The sequence below is a fragment of the Nanorana parkeri genome, unplaced genomic scaffold, assembly GCF_000935625.1.
Source record: "Nanorana parkeri isolate BGI_ZX_2015 unplaced genomic scaffold, ASM93562v1 scaffold198, whole genome shotgun sequence".
NCBI classification, from domain to species: Eukaryota; Metazoa; Chordata; class Amphibia; order Anura; family Dicroglossidae; genus Nanorana; species Nanorana parkeri.
Genome location: NW_017306466.1, coordinates 169,949 through 187,545, shown reverse-complemented (window position 1 = coordinate 187,545; position 17,597 = coordinate 169,949). Strand labels below are relative to the sequence as shown.

The following is a 17,597-nucleotide window of genomic DNA, read 5'->3' as shown; positions in this document are numbered from 1 at the left end:
AGAGGTCCTCTAAATTGTGTTACTGGACAACTGAAGTGGTAAATAATTCCGATATACTGTATGTATGCTGCAGCACTGTGACCAACAATTTATTCTGCACCTATGAAGATCAGCAGGCAGACTGAAGTAAGGAGCTGACACTTTAAATATGCAGATAGGGAGCACAAAGCATAGGTGTTCGAATCCCAATCATTACACTCTCTGCATGGAGTTTTGTATGTTCTCCCTGTACTTGTGTGGATTTCCTTCAGGTACTCCAGTTTTTTTCCCACACTCCAAAGACATGCTGGAAGGTTTATTGGCTCCTGTCTAAATTGGCTGCATATGAGATAGGGACCTTAGATTGTTAACTCCTTGAGGACAGAGACTGATGGGAATGTGCAGTACGGACATGTAGAGCACTGCATAACTTGTCAGGGCTATAAAATACCTGTAATAAATACGCCATACCCTATTCTAACAAAAACGAGAAGATATTTTACAGCTGCTCATAAGTCTTAAGCTAATTAGCACATGGGTCTAACACTGCTTTACTGTAACAGAAACAGTGCTAAATATTTGAATCTTTTTTTTACTTGATTAAAACTAAAGATAAAAATGGCTTGCCCCCCTTTTTTTAACAGTATAAGTACCATGAAAAAGGATGTATACGAAATGTTCATTTGAATTTTATTAGATTGAAATTGTGTGAACTGGAAATTGCATGATGTAAATGCCAATTTTAAAGAGGGATGTCACCCCACCTAGCTAAATTGAAATCTTAATTTCTAATAATTGTCCAAGTATGAAAATAAATAAACAGCATACTTACTAGTCAGTGGAGTCCAGCATTGACTGCATTCCAGCTGAAGTTTCCCTTGCACCGTTGTAGTCCTGTGCTGCCATCTTGAAATTAGATCATACACATGTGCAGACATGCTGCAAGTCTCTGCCAGGTTCCATTGACTGGCAGAGGTCTGTGGCAATCTGCACGTGAGCGGGGGACCTTGTGCATGTGCACACATGCCGCGGTTCTCTGCCAGGTCCCATAGAGTATGAAGCTGAAACACTGCCTGTTGGGATGTGTGAATATACTTAAAAATTGTACTTATTCTTAAAAAAAAGAGGGTGTAACTGAGAGGAGACAAATGAGTCAAAGTCACTCATTTTCACTTTTCATGAGTGAAGATTTCAATACATATCTCATATCTGATTCTGACTCTTCCTATTATTAAAAAAAGGGTCCTGGCTGAACCCCACAGCTTCCAGGTTTCACAGAGGCTGTGATTGTAGATCTTGGCTATAGTCCCAGCTGGTGAAATCTGTTACTGCACCGCCGCCATACAGCAGAAAAGACTTTTAATTTCGGTCTCTCCAGTCTTTGTAGAATTACAAATACCAGCATGGCTGGCAATGAGACTAATCATTTCATAAAAGAAGCAACTTGTTATCTTGCCTTTATATATTACAGTATAACTATGATTTTTTTTTAAATTAGCTAGTACAGTGTATCTCTTTAAGTACCATGCGACAATTCATAGGTATGTGAAAAGCAAGCAGTTCACAAATAGGTTTTCCCTTGAGAATTGCTGCAGCTCCCAATAGACAGCAGACAGCAATAGAAACTCACAGCTTTGCTATAGTAATATATTATAATAGAAGATGCTAATTTCTGTTGTACAAGAGCTCTGTCACAGAGCATAAAATTAGCTTGAAACAAACACATAACTGCCACAATGGCAAAGCATATCCAAGCACAAGGCTGCAATAAGAGATTGTGCTAAACTATGTCTGAATAAAGAACACTCTTCTTTGCCACCCTTGTTATCAGCTATTGTTACTTTTATTGATAGGGCGATTACTGCATGTTGTTTGCATGTCCGAGAGACTTTAAACTCTATCCCAGCCCCAGCCAGTCTACCCCCCATACAAATTTTGCTGCCAAACTTCAACCCCCTGACCCTGTTAAGAAAAATTGATACATTTTTTTTTTAGTATTGGCCATGTTTCCCTCAAATGTTATGTCATAAACCTAGCGTGTCCATGTTACAAAATTTATTCTGAGCAACAATGAGATCTTGACCTTGTTTTGCCCAAAAGATTAAAGTCTATCTCTGCCATGGCTTATCTAAAGAGGACCTGAACTGTAGAAGCTGTGCCCGAAAAAGACAGAGGGCAAAGGACTAGTCACCAGCCTGTAGACTTCCTGCAACTGATCTTTTTCCCATCACTGACTAAGCAAGCCTTGTTCTACACTGTGTCTCTGTAGGTAGGTAGCCATTTTGGTAGAAGTGCTTGGCTCTTCTTCCTGATGTTAATGCTGCCCCCATGGTGGCTGCTGATCTGTTGACTGGTAAGGGAATATTCAAGAAGTAGCATGAGCGGTGGAGAAGGCACAGATCATCAAAATTAATGAGGTAGAGACAGTACAGGCCTTCAGGTATAGCTGCCATTCCAGCAAGCCTAATCTTGTGAGACTAGCAGTCACAGGAAGCAGCGCCTCTTACACGGCAAATATAAAGCTATGAGTTTGTAGGCATAGTAGTCAAATACCAATATTTCAGCAATTATTTAAGACAAAGGGTGAATCTTTTATGGTACTGCTTAGGGACAATTAAAATGTATAGATGTTCCCTATAAGATAGCAATTCTTCACTTGTTGAGTTCAAGTCTACTTTAATAAGGCAGTGCAGTGGCATGCTGCAGCCAATCTAATTTCAGTTTACCTAGGTCAGATTAGATCAGTTTTAAACTTTAACCCTCATTAGATTGCCCTCATCACACTTAGTATTATTGCTGATCATGTGCACCCCTTTGTCATTATTATTCGTAGGTGGACCTTATAATGAGGCCACTGTGTGTATTTCTTCCAATGCAATTTTCTTTTAAAGAGCATCTATAGTAAAATACAATACAAAATTAGCAGGTAGATATTTATGGTAGGGCAGACACTGTATGTCTTTTTTGCAATAAAATAACTTCCTGCCTGCTAGTAGTTAATAAGTAACTGTACACTGACAGCTGTGCATGGATAGATGCTGGAAGTAAGTCATGAGACAAAGTAAAGGTGCCCATACACCTTACGACCATCGCAAGACTTTTGTCTTGCGATGGCCGTATGCCTCTTGAAAGCCCGTACGATCTGCCCACCTTGGACGGGCAGATCGTACTTGCGATCATCGAAAGCCCGCTCCGCTGAGGGGCGGGCTTCCGATGACGGCAATGCAGAACGGGCAGTGTGCGCGTGCGCACAACGGCCCGTTCCGCAGCTATCGGGCGAGCAGGCTAGAAACCCGCCGAGAATCGAGCAGTGTATGGGCACCTTAACTCCCGAGGACATATGCCCGGACAATTAAGATGAGTGAAGACTTTGAGCTTGGGCAAAAGATACTGTATGGGCAAAAATACAGCATGAAGATGTTGTATCACTGGACAAGGGCCAGGGAGATTGCTCTTCATTTCCTGTCCTGGAGATGCAACAGACAATAAGATGAAATCTTTCCAAACTGAACAGAGTTCCTAACTTAAAGAGTTGTCCAAGGAGGACCAGGTGCCCTCGTTGGATGATTTTCCCTCACCTAGTACACTTAGACTACACTTTCTGACTCGGTGACAATGATCCCCACAGACAACTATTAAAACAACAAAACAAAGGATCTAACCCTTTTCTACTGTAATCTAATCTAATCTAAAATATATATGTTAATTGAGCCCAGTAGGCTGTATACCCAGGTTTGTTAGTTTAGCCCCTGTTGTAGGTGATACATTCATTATAATAAATCCTATAAGCTGATTTTTGCGCACTAACAGGCTGAAAACTTTTGGGTCTACCACAGTTGCTACAGCAACATCATGTAAAAATAATACTGCGGAAAAAATATAGGCCATGTATTTGGAGCCAATCTTCTGCATTTTTTTAGTCTTCAGTTTTGTATTAATGTTATGATGATTATTGTTATTTTATTTTTACAAACTGTTTTTTTTTTTAAAGAAAGATGAAGTACAAACAGGTTATATTAGTAGATAGGGTAATACAAACAGTACCATTGCAAAATCACATAATGCATGTTGCAGGATGTAGACGGAACAAAGGTACTGTATATTTAGCTAGAACACCCTTCAAGGAATAGCAAGAGTTCTAATGGTTGAGAATGTTTGTGAGTAAAAAGGTCCATACAGTTCTCTCAAACACACAGGCTCCTGGTAAAATACAGAGGACATGGGATGGGACAGGAATAGCTAAAATTCTATGGGTATGTAAAAACTTTGTCAGGAAGTTCATTTTTATGGCATTAATCTTACAGATCCATAAAATATTGAAAGTTTGCCATGTTTGCAGAAGTTATCTGAGTTTGTTTAATAGTGGAGTATAATTAGTGTGATGAAGTGTATCATATGTCAGAGTTTGAATAATGCCCAGATAAGAAAGAGATGTGACCCATGGGAAGGGGGAGTTCTGTTTCAGTTGGGAGATGGTTTGATGGGTAAGAGAGATGCTCATTGCTGTGGATTTTGATTGGTTAATCTTTAAGCCATAAATTGATGCAAAGGTGTGGAGGGAGGCTAAAAGGCTGAGCAGTGAAGTGTTTGGGGAAGTAAGAAATACTAAAATATCAAAGAGAATGGGAGAGAGGGGACACCCCTGATGGGTGCCTCTCTTAATAGGGAAGAATAGTGGTTAAAAACCATGGTATCTAAGTGCTGCTTTGGGCTGAGGATACATCACCTACATCCAAGGGAGGAATCATCTCCAAAGCCCCACTTACAGAGAACTGGCATTAGGTACGGCCTAGATAAAAATTCAAAAGCTTTTTACATATCCAGTAAAAGTAATAGTAGTTCTTGTTTACAATTGTGTGCAAGATGACTCAGATATAGCATCCTTATCAGTGGCTTGGCACTTGGGAATAAAACCCACTCTGTGTTTGTTAATTAAGAAACCTAAGAAGTTGTTCAACCATAGGGTAAAAATATTAGAAGCTTAACGTCAAAACTGATTAGAAATGTATAATGAAAGTTGGACCCTGTATGTGGGTATTGTCTGGTTTCGGTATCATATCAATATTGGCCGTAAGCATATCAAAAGTTTAGTGAAATGAGGTGTTAGGAAATGTCTTTAAAATAAGGTGGAGAAGTCATCTGGACCTGCACGTTTACCAATTTTAAAACTATTATTACTATTTTATTTTATAAGCCCAAACTATAATATAACCTCTTAATAACTATGCATTCCTTCTCCACCACCATCTCCATCTTGCATTACAATGGTTGTTGATATTAGAGCTGCAACAACTATTCAATTAAATCGATTAAAATCGATAATGAGAATCGTTGGTAACGATTCTCATCATCGATTAGTTGCCGCTGTTCTCCTCCCCGCTGGTGCTGGCTGCAGCGGTCTGTGTCCCTTCAAATCCCCGCCGCTCCTCCGATCCCCCCGGCCCAGGCGTTTCTCCTCTGCCCCGCCCCCCTGTCTCCTCTACATCTGGGAGCCATACCCAGCCTGCTATTGGATATTTTAAAATGCAATAGCCAATAGCAGGCTGGCTATTGCACCCGCCCACTGCCTGCTCTCAATCAGCATGGGAGTACCTGACACCCAGCAATAAAGTAAAAAAAAAAAAAAAGTTTAAAAAAAAAAAGTTAAAAATAAAATTAAAAAAACAAAATTTTTTTTAAAAGTTAAATAAATAAAATTTTTAAATGCAAACAAATAAAAAAAAGTTTAATAAACTAAAATTAAAAATAGAAAAAATTTTTTTTTGGTGTGTCATTTTAACCACGCATTTTCTTACTATTTCCTCACACATGATAAAATATACATTTTTGGCTAGAAAACAGCTCCAGACCCCCAAACAATGATATATGTTCTGCAAGCAGAGGCCCCGTAGAATTGAAAAATGCTAGTTGCAATTTTTTACATTGCACGGTTTTTGCACAAATGTTTATTAAACCCGTATTTTTAGGAAAAAATAAACTAAATTAACATTTAGTGCACAGAAACATAATATAATACCCAATTTTTTGGTAAAATATGAAAGACGGGGTAATGCCGGGTAAATAGATACCAAACATGTCAAGCCTTAAAATTGCGTTCGCCCCAGAAGCCGCAAAAAAGAGTCAATACCCCAAATTCACATAGGGAAACATTTTTAACGTTTTTACCGCTCATCAGTTTAGTGCTAACAGTGATTGACAGCACTAGAATTATTGCTCTCACTCCGACGTTCGTGGCGACATCTAACATGTGTAGCACAATTGGCCATTTCGCATGTAGGCGCACCGACGCGTGTGTATGTGCGTGCACGTTGGGGGCGGGGGACTTACATTTTTTTGCATTTTTAATTTTTCTTTTATGTTACTTTCATTTTTATAACTGTTAAACACTTTTTTTTTTTTTTTTACACTAACCCTATTGCTATTACATAGGAGGCTAACAAGCACCCCTATGTAATAGCAGATAGGGTGTGACAGGTCCTCTTTATGGAGACATCAGGGGTCACCAAGGGACCCCAAAGAAGCTGGTATACTTACACTGGTCCAGCCAAGCCCAATGTAAATATACATATTTTACACCCAGTAAGGCCATGGGAATCCAGTAAAACACTGTAGTAGCCAGAGCGATGTTAGGTCACTCCCCCTCGTCCAATCAGAAGACACCTAGTATTAATTTATAAAAATACTAGGTGTTCCTGAATGCCCTTGTGCCCAGCAAGCTACCATCTGTGTTTTCACTGCAGAGGGGAAGGTTGCCCAGACCAGCACAGTACCAGGACCAGAAGATCGCTGTGAAGCACAGTGATCTACAGGATCCCTATGGCCCTACCAAGTATACAATATGTATACTTGCATTGGGCCAAGGTGGACCAATATAAGTATGCATAAATATTTATACCTGGAGTTCAGCTTCAAGCCAATGTTGACTCCTGGTGACCACATAGATAGTGTGCCTTCACAATAATGTCTTCCGTTTGGGTATTAAGTCTTATATAATCAATACCTTTCCTGTCTTGTTTCTTCATGGGTCAGTTTCCACATGCATAGAGAGTGACAGAAAATACTATAGCCTGGACAACTCTGATCTTTGCACTTAAAGGCACATCAGTACTTTTTGAAGATCTTTCACCCTTGCTTTTCCAATTGCCAGTCTGCGTCATCTTTCCTGACTGCTGAATATTTTGCTCACAATAATTGACCCAAGGAGGCAGAAGCTGTGCGCTACTTTTATGTTTTCACCATCCACTTTGAAATTAGCTGTCTTTCCTGTTGTCAAAACCTTAGATTTCTAATATTTGGCTAACATTTCATCTTTTCCCTATGCTCTTTAACTTTCTCTGTGAGGCTCTTTGCTCTTCAAATTTTCAGCTATGAGCGTAGTGTCATCAGCATATGAACGATTGTTTATGTTTCTTTCCTATACCATATCTTCACTTTTTGAGTTTAGGTGAAGTGTATGAGGTAAAGGGTTAAATCCGGAGTTAAGGTTAGGGTGTTAGGGGTTGGATTTAGAAGTTAGCTTAAGTAGCAGGTTTGGGAGAGGGGGAGAGCTAAGTCTTATGGTAGGCTAAGTCTAAGGATAAGCTAAGGATTAGGATAGGGTTAGGGCATATTGGGCTATATCTGTTTCTGTTTTTCCCCAGTACTGGAGTTCCCATGCTGAATATTACTGGTTCTAGGTACTTGGAGTCTAAATCTGTATACTGTGTAAAAATTCAGTTTGCTAATTGTGGTGTTGGAGCCTACCGAAAATTCCCTACTTCTGAAATATGGGGTAAATAGGCATGACCCACCATAACATCATTTGACCTATTGTAGGCCCGAGCACTGTAAGATTGGAAAGGGGAGGACATGTCTTAATACTGGGGCTGATCATAGCAACTCTCCATTTCAAAACCTGGATTGCAGAAACTGCAGTTAGAAGCCGTTTGTCTGCTATGGGAATTAAGATTTTTTTTTCCCATTAAAATACTCTTTATACATAATGGTATGTGTGCCTGTGGAAGGGGGGGTCAATTCAAACCGGTTCACTTTATAGCTGAGTAAGATAAATATAAATGGAGCAAAATAAATTCTTGTGCTCCTTAGCACCATCTATTGGCGGCAGTACTGCTCAAACGACAATCTTCCAACGTATAACATGGCACTACTACCACTAGATTGTGGAAGATTCATAAATCAGCCCTAATGCATAAAATAGTTATTTGTATTTGCAGATATCGATATCTGCATTGTTTTAATCTGAATATGTGCTCTTTTTACAGTGAAAGACAGAAGTGTTAGCAAGATTCTATTTCTGAAAACACGTACTGTGCGGTTACAGGCAGCTGGTTCCTTGGTCTCCAATGGACCTCTTGGTAATGTACAATAAATGCTAATTAGTGGCCCTCGAGACTTGTATTCTAGAAAAAAAAAAAGCAAAATAAACTTTGTATGTGTTAATTAGGTTCTGTCAATTTCTGGAATTTGCTACATGGAGGGAAGCTGACTGCAAGCTTTAAACCAGTAAGTGTCAGTCGGAGTTGGTGCACATCATACCATTTAAGAACAAGAGACTGTAATAAATGCAGACATACATAAAAATATTCTGAATTTGTAAAAATCAAATTAAATTGAACCGTTGATATTTTATACCACAATGAATCATTCTTTTTCTTACTTTAGTCTAAAAATGGAACGCAGGTCAGCAGTCTCGCTGTGAATAAAGACAATTCGCTGTTGTTTGTAGGAGATTATATTGGATACGTTTATACTTATGACATTAAAGAGTATTCCATACACGGGCCTGAGAAAGATCGTCCACTGTGTAAGTTAAACTTGTGTAACATCATTTGACATACATAAGATGTGAATAGAGTTTTATAAGATGCATTGTTCAACAGCATGCAATAGCCAACAGATTCAGTATAATTTTTTATTCAAATAAAGAAATTCATTTTTTAAAGAATAACATTATGTTACAATAAGAAAAAAATAATTGTTTTCCTTTTGTATCAGCGAAATTTTACAACAGCAGGCTCCAATATATTTATTGGTCTATTCTTCTTAGCTATCTCTATTGAAAAAAGTCTGCTGGTCACTGAGCTTAGTAGCTCAAACCTAAACTCACACACCCAGTGACTCATCCCCTCATCCTTTCTGCTCTATAGGGAAATGTATTCAAAGAGAGAGAGTCTGAAGGTTAACAGCTCCTGCTGTGCTTTCTCTTTAGTTAAACCATAGTGTTCTGTAACACCAGTGTAATGGGTGCACCCTTATTAAATGGAACTAAACCCTTCAATATGCACCTCCCCTCCACCAATGCAACATCTGCAAGCTCCCTAATTGGCACCGACATTTTCACCCTCTGATGAACCCTGATGGGAGGTGGGGGAAGTAATTTTTTTGTGTGTTTTTCCCCTTAAAATCAATACCAGACACCTATCTAGAATAAGTGTATGGTATAGATCTTGGGGGGAGCTACATATAATTTTTTACATATACCTTTTTTACTTTTAGATTTGGGTGCCTTGAGATTTTGCATACTTTTAAAAAGGAATGCACGGGGACCGGTTTTTCGAGTACCAATATTTATATTTTGGTACTCGCCGATACCGTTACTTCCGCTAGCATGGAGCCAGCTTCCTGGGAATTACCCAGGTAACCAGGTAATTATCCGCTGCCCAGCTTTCTGATTGGGCAGCAAGCCCGCTCCATGCTGTTTGGCCAGCTCAGTGCTGATGGGCTGGGAAGCCAGCTTCAGCCAATCAGCATAGAGGCAGCCAAACAAAATGGAGCCGGCTTCCCGGCCAATCACGAAGCCAGGCGGCGAGTCATTACCCACCACCCGCCTTCTTGATTGGCCGGGAAGCCGGTTCCATGTTCTCTCGCGGCACTGCCGGTCAGAGGAAATCTCCCTCTGACCAGAAGTTCTGGTATCGGGGGGGGGTAAGTATCGGACACTATCCTACTCCAAAAAGAAAAAATGTGGACGTATAGATTGTCGAGTACAAGTACTTGTCCAAATACTCGATATCAGCACAGATACTAGTATCTGTATCTGTGCATCCCTACTTTTAAAGGGGCTGAGGCTGAAAAAAAAGTTTGAGAATAGCTGATGAAAATACTGCAGCTGTAATGGTTGCTGCTGTTGAAAAAAGACAAATCTGACGCAATGTTTATAAAAATTGTTCAGATGCGAGATGAAGAGATACAGTAACATTGTTACTTTTGTACCTACTCTGTTTCATGCATCTACAGATCAAAGGGACAAGGTTCAATCTGCATATGAAGTCAGTTAAAGCAACCTGAGATGTAAAATAAAATTTGTTCCTTTTTTGGAAAATGTGTTCCTATGTAACTCATTATTAACCCTTAGTTTACCCTAATCTGCACTATTTAACTCCTTCTAAAATGATCCAAGCACCTGACATCCTTGGTTTGTCTGTAGCTGATTCTCCAGATATTCTGTAGCAGAATCTAGCAAAGAATAAAATATGCTGCAAGCTTTATCAATTTAATGTCATTCTAATTCATAATATTTTTTTTGTTCTACAGGTGTCTGTCAATGGAGAGCACATGTGGACATGATTACAGAGTGAGTACTGTACACTACATTGCTTGTAATATACCTGTATATCCGAAAAAACATTGGACTAGATTACTGTGGGTCTGTTATGAAAGGGTAGAATTGTTGCGCATTTATATCACGTCATATTCCGATTGTCATTTTCCTTGTGCAGGTTAATTTAAACTCAATCTGGCAAAATCTCCTTCTTTTTTCACTAGATAGAAAGCACCTCCCTGCAAGCTTTCAAAATAGGGAGATTTTATGTCCATCCTAACTTCCACAGAATTGGGTCTTTTGGACTCCTCATCCATCCATCTGGCAGAAATAAAATAATACAATCACACAAGGGTTAAAAAATATGTTTCAGAAATAAATCATTCCCTGTCTTTTGCCATTTTATTAAGAGTTTTTTTTAGAAAATAATCCAAATGGCTGATCTTCAAACAACAAGCATATAGGAGATCTACACATTAAACAGACGGCCCCTTTAATGACATATTGTAGTGTGTGGTAATGCACTGCAGCCAATCATAAATAAGCCCACATCCTTCAACATTAAATTGATAAATGTTATTTTCTGAATGCACGGTCCATAGGTGGTATAGAAGATTGCAAGTGGTCGCCATGTTTGAACAAGTTTGTTTAATGCACCCACTAGTGTTATTTTTATGAATTTTGTATGCAACAATACGATTAATTACTTTTTTTTGTCCTCAAACAAAGCTGCTTTTTTTTTAGATTAATTTCCAACATTGTAGCATCCTCAGTCTGTCTGAAATGCCTGCATGAACTTATATACATGTGAATTGTGCCAAATGATGACTGGGATGGTGTTGCTCTGATAATAATCTTATTTCTTGGAGTATGTCCATGGATTTAATTTTAGAAGTGGTAGACATTTGTGTTCCTTGTTAAAGTAGTCTAGTTTGAAATCTGTTGCAAACACCACCTACTCAGAGACACTTCTGCTGTCTACTGTTGCCAAATAAAACTTCACAGTTACTTTATGAAAAAGCTGTGATACTGATTAGTATACAGAAGAATGTTGAGGTCATTGAGAAAAAAAAATTTGTAGCCCAAACTATGTATATTGTATATAATGTTGGTTTAGTCTGGGGAGCTTATGGAGTGCTGTACTTACCTTATCCTACAGTCCTGCAGGCTACCTCCACACCGGACAACAGGTCCGCCAAGATCACTCCTCCTCTCTGGTCATGTGGCCGCTCCTTGCCAATGTCATTTATAATGCAGGGTCCTGCATTGTACACAATGACGTTAAGTACATTGTGCAAATTTCGCCCCAAGGGCTTGTTTCCACTAGCCTGTGCGTCTACCACAACGTCCTCTGCCCGGAACTCAAGGGATCGCATACATAAAGTCTCCTTGCATTCTAGGGTGATTTTTTGCCATCCCACCGCACTGGAACCCAGGGCATTTTATGACTACGCATTCCTGTGTGGGCGATCGTACTGCGGGCCCCAAGTGGCTCCATCGGCTAACGAAGGGAAGGGGGGAGAAGTCCGGTGACGTCGATGTCCGTGATGTCACCGGACTCCTCCCCCCTTCCCTTCGTTAGCCAATGGAGCCGCTTGGGCCGGTGAGTTTGTCCAAGAAGCTTTCTGCACGAGCGCCAGCCAAGGCATTGGCCTATACACATACAGCACAGCAATTAAGTAATAAAATGAACTAGGATCACGCTAATCCGGCACGTTATTATTCTGAGTTGCCCCACTCAAGCAGCGGCCATATTGAGTGCAGCATGTGAGATTAATAACGTGCTGGATTAGTGTGATCCTAGTTCATTTTATTACTTCATTGCTGTGCTGTATGTGTATTGGCCAATGTAGTTGGATCTGTATGTGCGTTATAATTAATCGAAAATTAATCGATTTTAAAAAAAATCGATTAATTGAACATGAAAATGTTAATCAGTACCCAGATAGCAAGGATAACTTGCTACAAACTTGTGGCAGGGTGAAATTGTAATTCTTGTTAACTTGCTGCACACATTCCTGGAAGTTGTAGACTTGCGGAACACTCGCAGCACAAGTTCTAGTTGACACTTTTTGAATTTGTAGCAAATTTGCTTGGCAAGTCTACAGCAAGAGTCCTGCAGGTCTTAGCAAGAGCTCTGCAAGCTCGCTGGTCTGGAGACTTGCCATGCAGACTTGCTGTAATTGTGCAACAAAATTGTGAAGCTTGGCAATCTGCAATAGTTTAGCAAGTCATTTTCAAACTTGCAGCTCAATTGCTTGCTATCTGGGTACCAGCCCTAGAATATATAGTTTACCTGGATAAAGGATGGATTGCTGCTTAATGGTTTTAGGACCACCTCTAGAAAATGAAGATGCTCATTACCTGCTCAAAATGGTTTTAGGGTATTTTGATCCATTATGACACCCACACCACCATATGACCTTTACATCTTTACATACAAAATAACAGGATGCGCTTCCTTCCACCCACCCACCCTCCTCCTTATTTCCCCACATCTGTGAGATCCGTTTCCTTGAAACCTAGGAAACTGAATATAGCTGAAAGCCCTTTATAGTACTATATGTCAGGTCTAAATCATCTGCAGGTTGTCATATGGTGTAATAAATTATTTAAATATTATAGTAAAGCTAGCCATAAATATTAGAGGTGGGGGTTGGATGTGTGAAAAAGGTCATTCCAAGCATTCATTCCGGAGACATACGTGTGTGTGTGTGGTGTGTGTTATGACATTAAATGTTAATGAAGTTCAGGAGTATGACCAGACATGTCAGGAACCTGTCAGAGAAACTGAGTAACAGATCCAAACTAGATTACTAAAATATTGTCCTGCGAAGATACATTATAGTCAAGGAATTTTGGACATTTCTAAAATGTACAAACTGTGTGCACCTAGTAAATAGAAATCAGGTCTCTGTATATGCTCCTGTAATGCACTAAAATGGATTATTTTCAGTTTTTGGATAAATGAAGAAAGATCTTGCATTCAAGCACTCAGCTTTGTACATTAGAGTGAATATACAGTAATACCTCGGTTCACGAACGCTTCTGTCCACAAAGAATTCGGTTCACGAACAGGAGGTTCAGCAAAATGTTACTTCCGTTCACTAACTCCAAATCGGATGACGAACACGACTGCAGCCATCTTCCCCACTCTGACACGTGGTCGTGGCTTCCTCTAGTCGAGATTGCGATCGCAGATAGACGTGTGCACACTTGCTGTGAATTTTTTTTGTGAGCTTTTTAGCACATACAGTACAGTATTATTCAATCCAGCATGGCTAGTGTTCACTCTCTTCATACTGTACTGTACTTTGTTTCATATTTTTGTGTTTACATTTTTTTTTTTACATATAGTTCAGAATTAATTAACCTTATTTACATTGAACCTTATGGAAAAATGTGATTCTGTTCACAACCAAAATCGGTTCACGACTACGTTCGTAGGGGTCAGAACGGATTAACCTTATTTAGATTGAACCTTATGGGGAAATTTGATTCGGTTCGCGACCAATTCGGTTCGCGACCAATTCGGTTCGCGACCAATCGTGGAACTAAATAAGTTTGTGAACTGAGGTACCACTGTACTATAAGAATTAAGATTTATATAGCTGTGATCTGCAGGATTGTGCCCTCACTTTAGCTCTTTCACTAGAGGGCAGCAGAGAGCCATGAAACTGCTTCACCACCTTTTTGCTCTACACTTTCTTGTAGATATCAGTAAGAGGTGATAGGCAGTGAGGGTCCCCTTGTTTCTTTCCCAACCACTGCCAGCAGTGTAAACTGAATACTTTATTTCAGTATGAACAAAGGCTGGAAGATATCAGCGCCTGCTTTCCCTGCTAGAGAAAGCAGAATGAGGGCAAGCGGGGGTCTTCTCTTCGGTAAAAGTACCAGTTTCAATGGGAAAATGTATATACAACTGTGAGCAGATTCATGACATTAATTCTTATCATTTTAAAAACTCAATTCACAAAGCTAAAACACAAGGACCCTTAAGGCCAATTTATGCCATGTCTAGTCATCTGTATTGGGCAACATGGGCTCAATGCAAGGACAGAGGAAATAAATGTTGCAGAAAAAAAGTTTTTGTTTAGCTGAGTCCAGTTAGATTTGAAACTTTAGCTGACTAAAGTTATTACTTATTAAGGGGCATTTATCAAAACTAGAGCAGGCAGAATCTGGGGCAGTTGTCCATGGCAACCAATCAGCATCCACCTTTCATTTTCAAACCTTAACTGAACAAACTGAAGAGAGAAGCTGATTGGTTGCTATAGTCAACTGCTCCAGATTCTTCTGCTCCAGTTTTGATAAATCCCCCTATTGTGTTTTCTCATTTAGCCCGGCAGACGAGAACACTCGATTCCCCCCACTGTCAGGCAAAACATTTCTGACCTGCTCCTTCAACAAAAGTCGAACAGAGGGAGTGCCAACACGGCCACACACTGCTCGGAGTTCTGCTCACACGGCCAAACTTTGAGTAGTGTAAGGCGGTCCTTACAGTCATATAGCTAAAAAAAAAAGATCCTTACCCTTACAAATAACATACTCTTGTCTTGTGTTGTCTTGTCTGTTGTAGATGCAGTTTTATATAAACGCATATGCTATATGTTTCATAGTAATTTATTTCTCAGGTTGGAAGTGATAGATGAAGATAAAGTGGTTTTGTCATCATCCATAGACTGTGCAGTGAGGCTCTGGAGCCTGAATGGAGAATTTATAGGTAAATTAGTTTTGGTTATCTTTATGCAATACAATGTATGTAATATATATATATCTACATCAGTCATTTTCTGTCTTCATGAGTCCCAGTACCAACGGTAAGCCTGCACTGTTCACAATTAAACCAACTTTTGTAAATACCTACATTTGTCTTGGTATTAACCTCATGTAATTACTTGATGTACTCAGACTGGGAAAAGGAGGGGCAGCATTAGGAGCCAATCAGATGGGCTGCAGTGCAGGCAAGCAGCATACTGACAGCAGGAGATAGCAAAGTGGCCAAAGGGGTGAACTACTGCTGCTCCCTCACTGCCCAATCAAAGGCTGAGGAGCGCGTAGGTAACCTAGATTGATTGCTTACCTACACTAGAGAAGTTTCAGTTCAGCAGATTGGCTGTATAGCCTGTCACAGCTGTTTAAATCTCAGGACTGGATGAATCGAAATGCAATTTCTGTGGCAGAGTGGATAAACTTTGTCGGTGACAATCACCCACCGTCACCCCAACATTTCCCCATTCCCACAGTCACCTATCTATTACCCTACTCATCCAATGTTTCCCTGGTCAATCACTCACCCCACTATTACGGTACACCATATATTCCATGGCAGTTCTTTCTCTGACACATCCTGCATCTTGGTCACATGACTTTTGCTAACCATCACTAGAACTACCCCACCTTCATCTGTCCCTTGTGGCACAGTCACAGATAGCTATTCAGACCAGTGTGCAAATACAATAGAAACATGCAAGTGAAACAATGTAATTGTATGCAGATGTGATAAGTGTTCAAAACGGATCTTTAATTATTACTAATGGTTAATTAGGTAATTACATCAAATGTAATGACTGCTCCTAATAATAGACAGTGTGCTCAACATTTCTTAATTACTACACAGAAAAATTAATGTATTAAAATACTTTCAATCATTAAGTGTGGGAGACCATAAAAAAGAATAAAATCTCCATTTATTGGTCATACAATATTAATGATTGAATACATGCAATCTCTATTTGCTGGTCATTAACATGAAGAGACTTGGTGTATGGCAACAATCTGAGGGACAGAAAAGCTCCCCCATAGAGTGCGTGTTTACAGTGGGTGAGAATGTTACATTTTTATTCATTAATATTGCATGGGCATTAATAAGAGATTTATGTATTCTACTTGGTCTCCCACGATTAATGATCATATTAAAGGAATTCAGTTTTAATCACTTCATTTTTATGTGTATTAATATATGAAATGGTAATAATACTGAGTATTGTTTTTGGTAATTAAGAGCATTGATTATTAAGTTTTCTTGTAGCCAGAATGAGAATCACAGATATTAAAATGTGTTTAGTGCCAATGTTCACAGTCCAGTCCGTCCAGAGTAGTGACAAGTACATGTTGGACTCAGCTAGCCCAGCGTGATTCCCATTTTATTGTGACAGCCACAGATGGGTTTAGTTGTCTGGCTCCAGCTGGCCTTGGTATTTAGTGCTTCTACTGCACCCAGCGGCGTATTTACACTTTGTGCTGCCCCAGGCAAGACAGCCCCCAGCTCACCGTGTGAAAACTTCACTCTACAAAATGTTTTCTCAAAGCGCTGAAGTATGCTGCATGCATGAAAAGCAAGTCTGCTACAATTTGCTTTAGAAAAAGATTTGATATGAGATTTCAGAAATTAATGGAAAGACAACATTTTCTAGTTCAACTCTGCTCATTTTCATCTTTAGATGTTCTATTATAGGTGCAGATTGCATTTTACTTACTTAGTGCAGCAGTTTAGTTTGCAATGTGTGATAGACTCATCATTGGGAAATTATTATATTCTATGAATCATGAGACCAGGTGGAAGATGTAAGGGTGCTCCCCCAGCAAAATGACAAAGCCCCTGCTCACTGTAAAGAAAACTATACACACGTCTGTTTCAGCAGCGAAATTAGAGATTTTTAAAGATAATTAAAAATGTTGGAACAATCTCTACCATAAAGTCATAATCTAAGAGAAGAATTCATATCGGAATTGTTACTTTCAGAATTTGACCTGGCCAATTGGGCATTTTATATTATTTCTACCATCTCTGGTGATTAGATGACACTGACTATCAGACAGTCCCTGCTGGGAATGGAACATACAGCATTGTTAACTGTAAGGTCTCGTTCACACCTAGGCGCATTGCATACAGAGCCGCCGTCAGGGGGGTACAGCCGATATCCATGTAAGGGGCTCGACCAGCCTTCGGGGGCCCGCCCGGGAACCTTACATGAGTATCGGGCAATGGTGAAGTGCGAGGACCGCAGAAGCTCTTACAGCGTCTGCCGCGGCGTACAGTAAACTTGGTCCGGTCCGCCCCCCCTCGCCGCCGCCA

At 39.8% G+C, this 17,597-nt stretch overlaps 1 protein-coding gene across 1 annotated transcript in view; it reads left to right on the top strand.

The window, feature by feature from the left end:
- LOC108786220 (WD repeat-containing protein 64-like) overlaps window positions 1-17,597 on the top strand; it is a 125,006-nt gene that overhangs the window by 97,353 nt on the left and 10,056 nt on the right. The window contains exons 23-27 of the mRNA XM_018555470.1: window positions 8,241-8,333; window positions 8,423-8,481; window positions 8,641-8,782; window positions 10,513-10,552; window positions 15,154-15,242. Coding sequence (XP_018410972.1) covers window positions 8,241-8,333; window positions 8,423-8,481; window positions 8,641-8,782; window positions 10,513-10,552; window positions 15,154-15,242 — 423 coding nt within the window. The remainder of the gene's footprint in view (window positions 1-8,240; window positions 8,334-8,422; window positions 8,482-8,640; window positions 8,783-10,512; window positions 10,553-15,153; window positions 15,243-17,597) is intronic.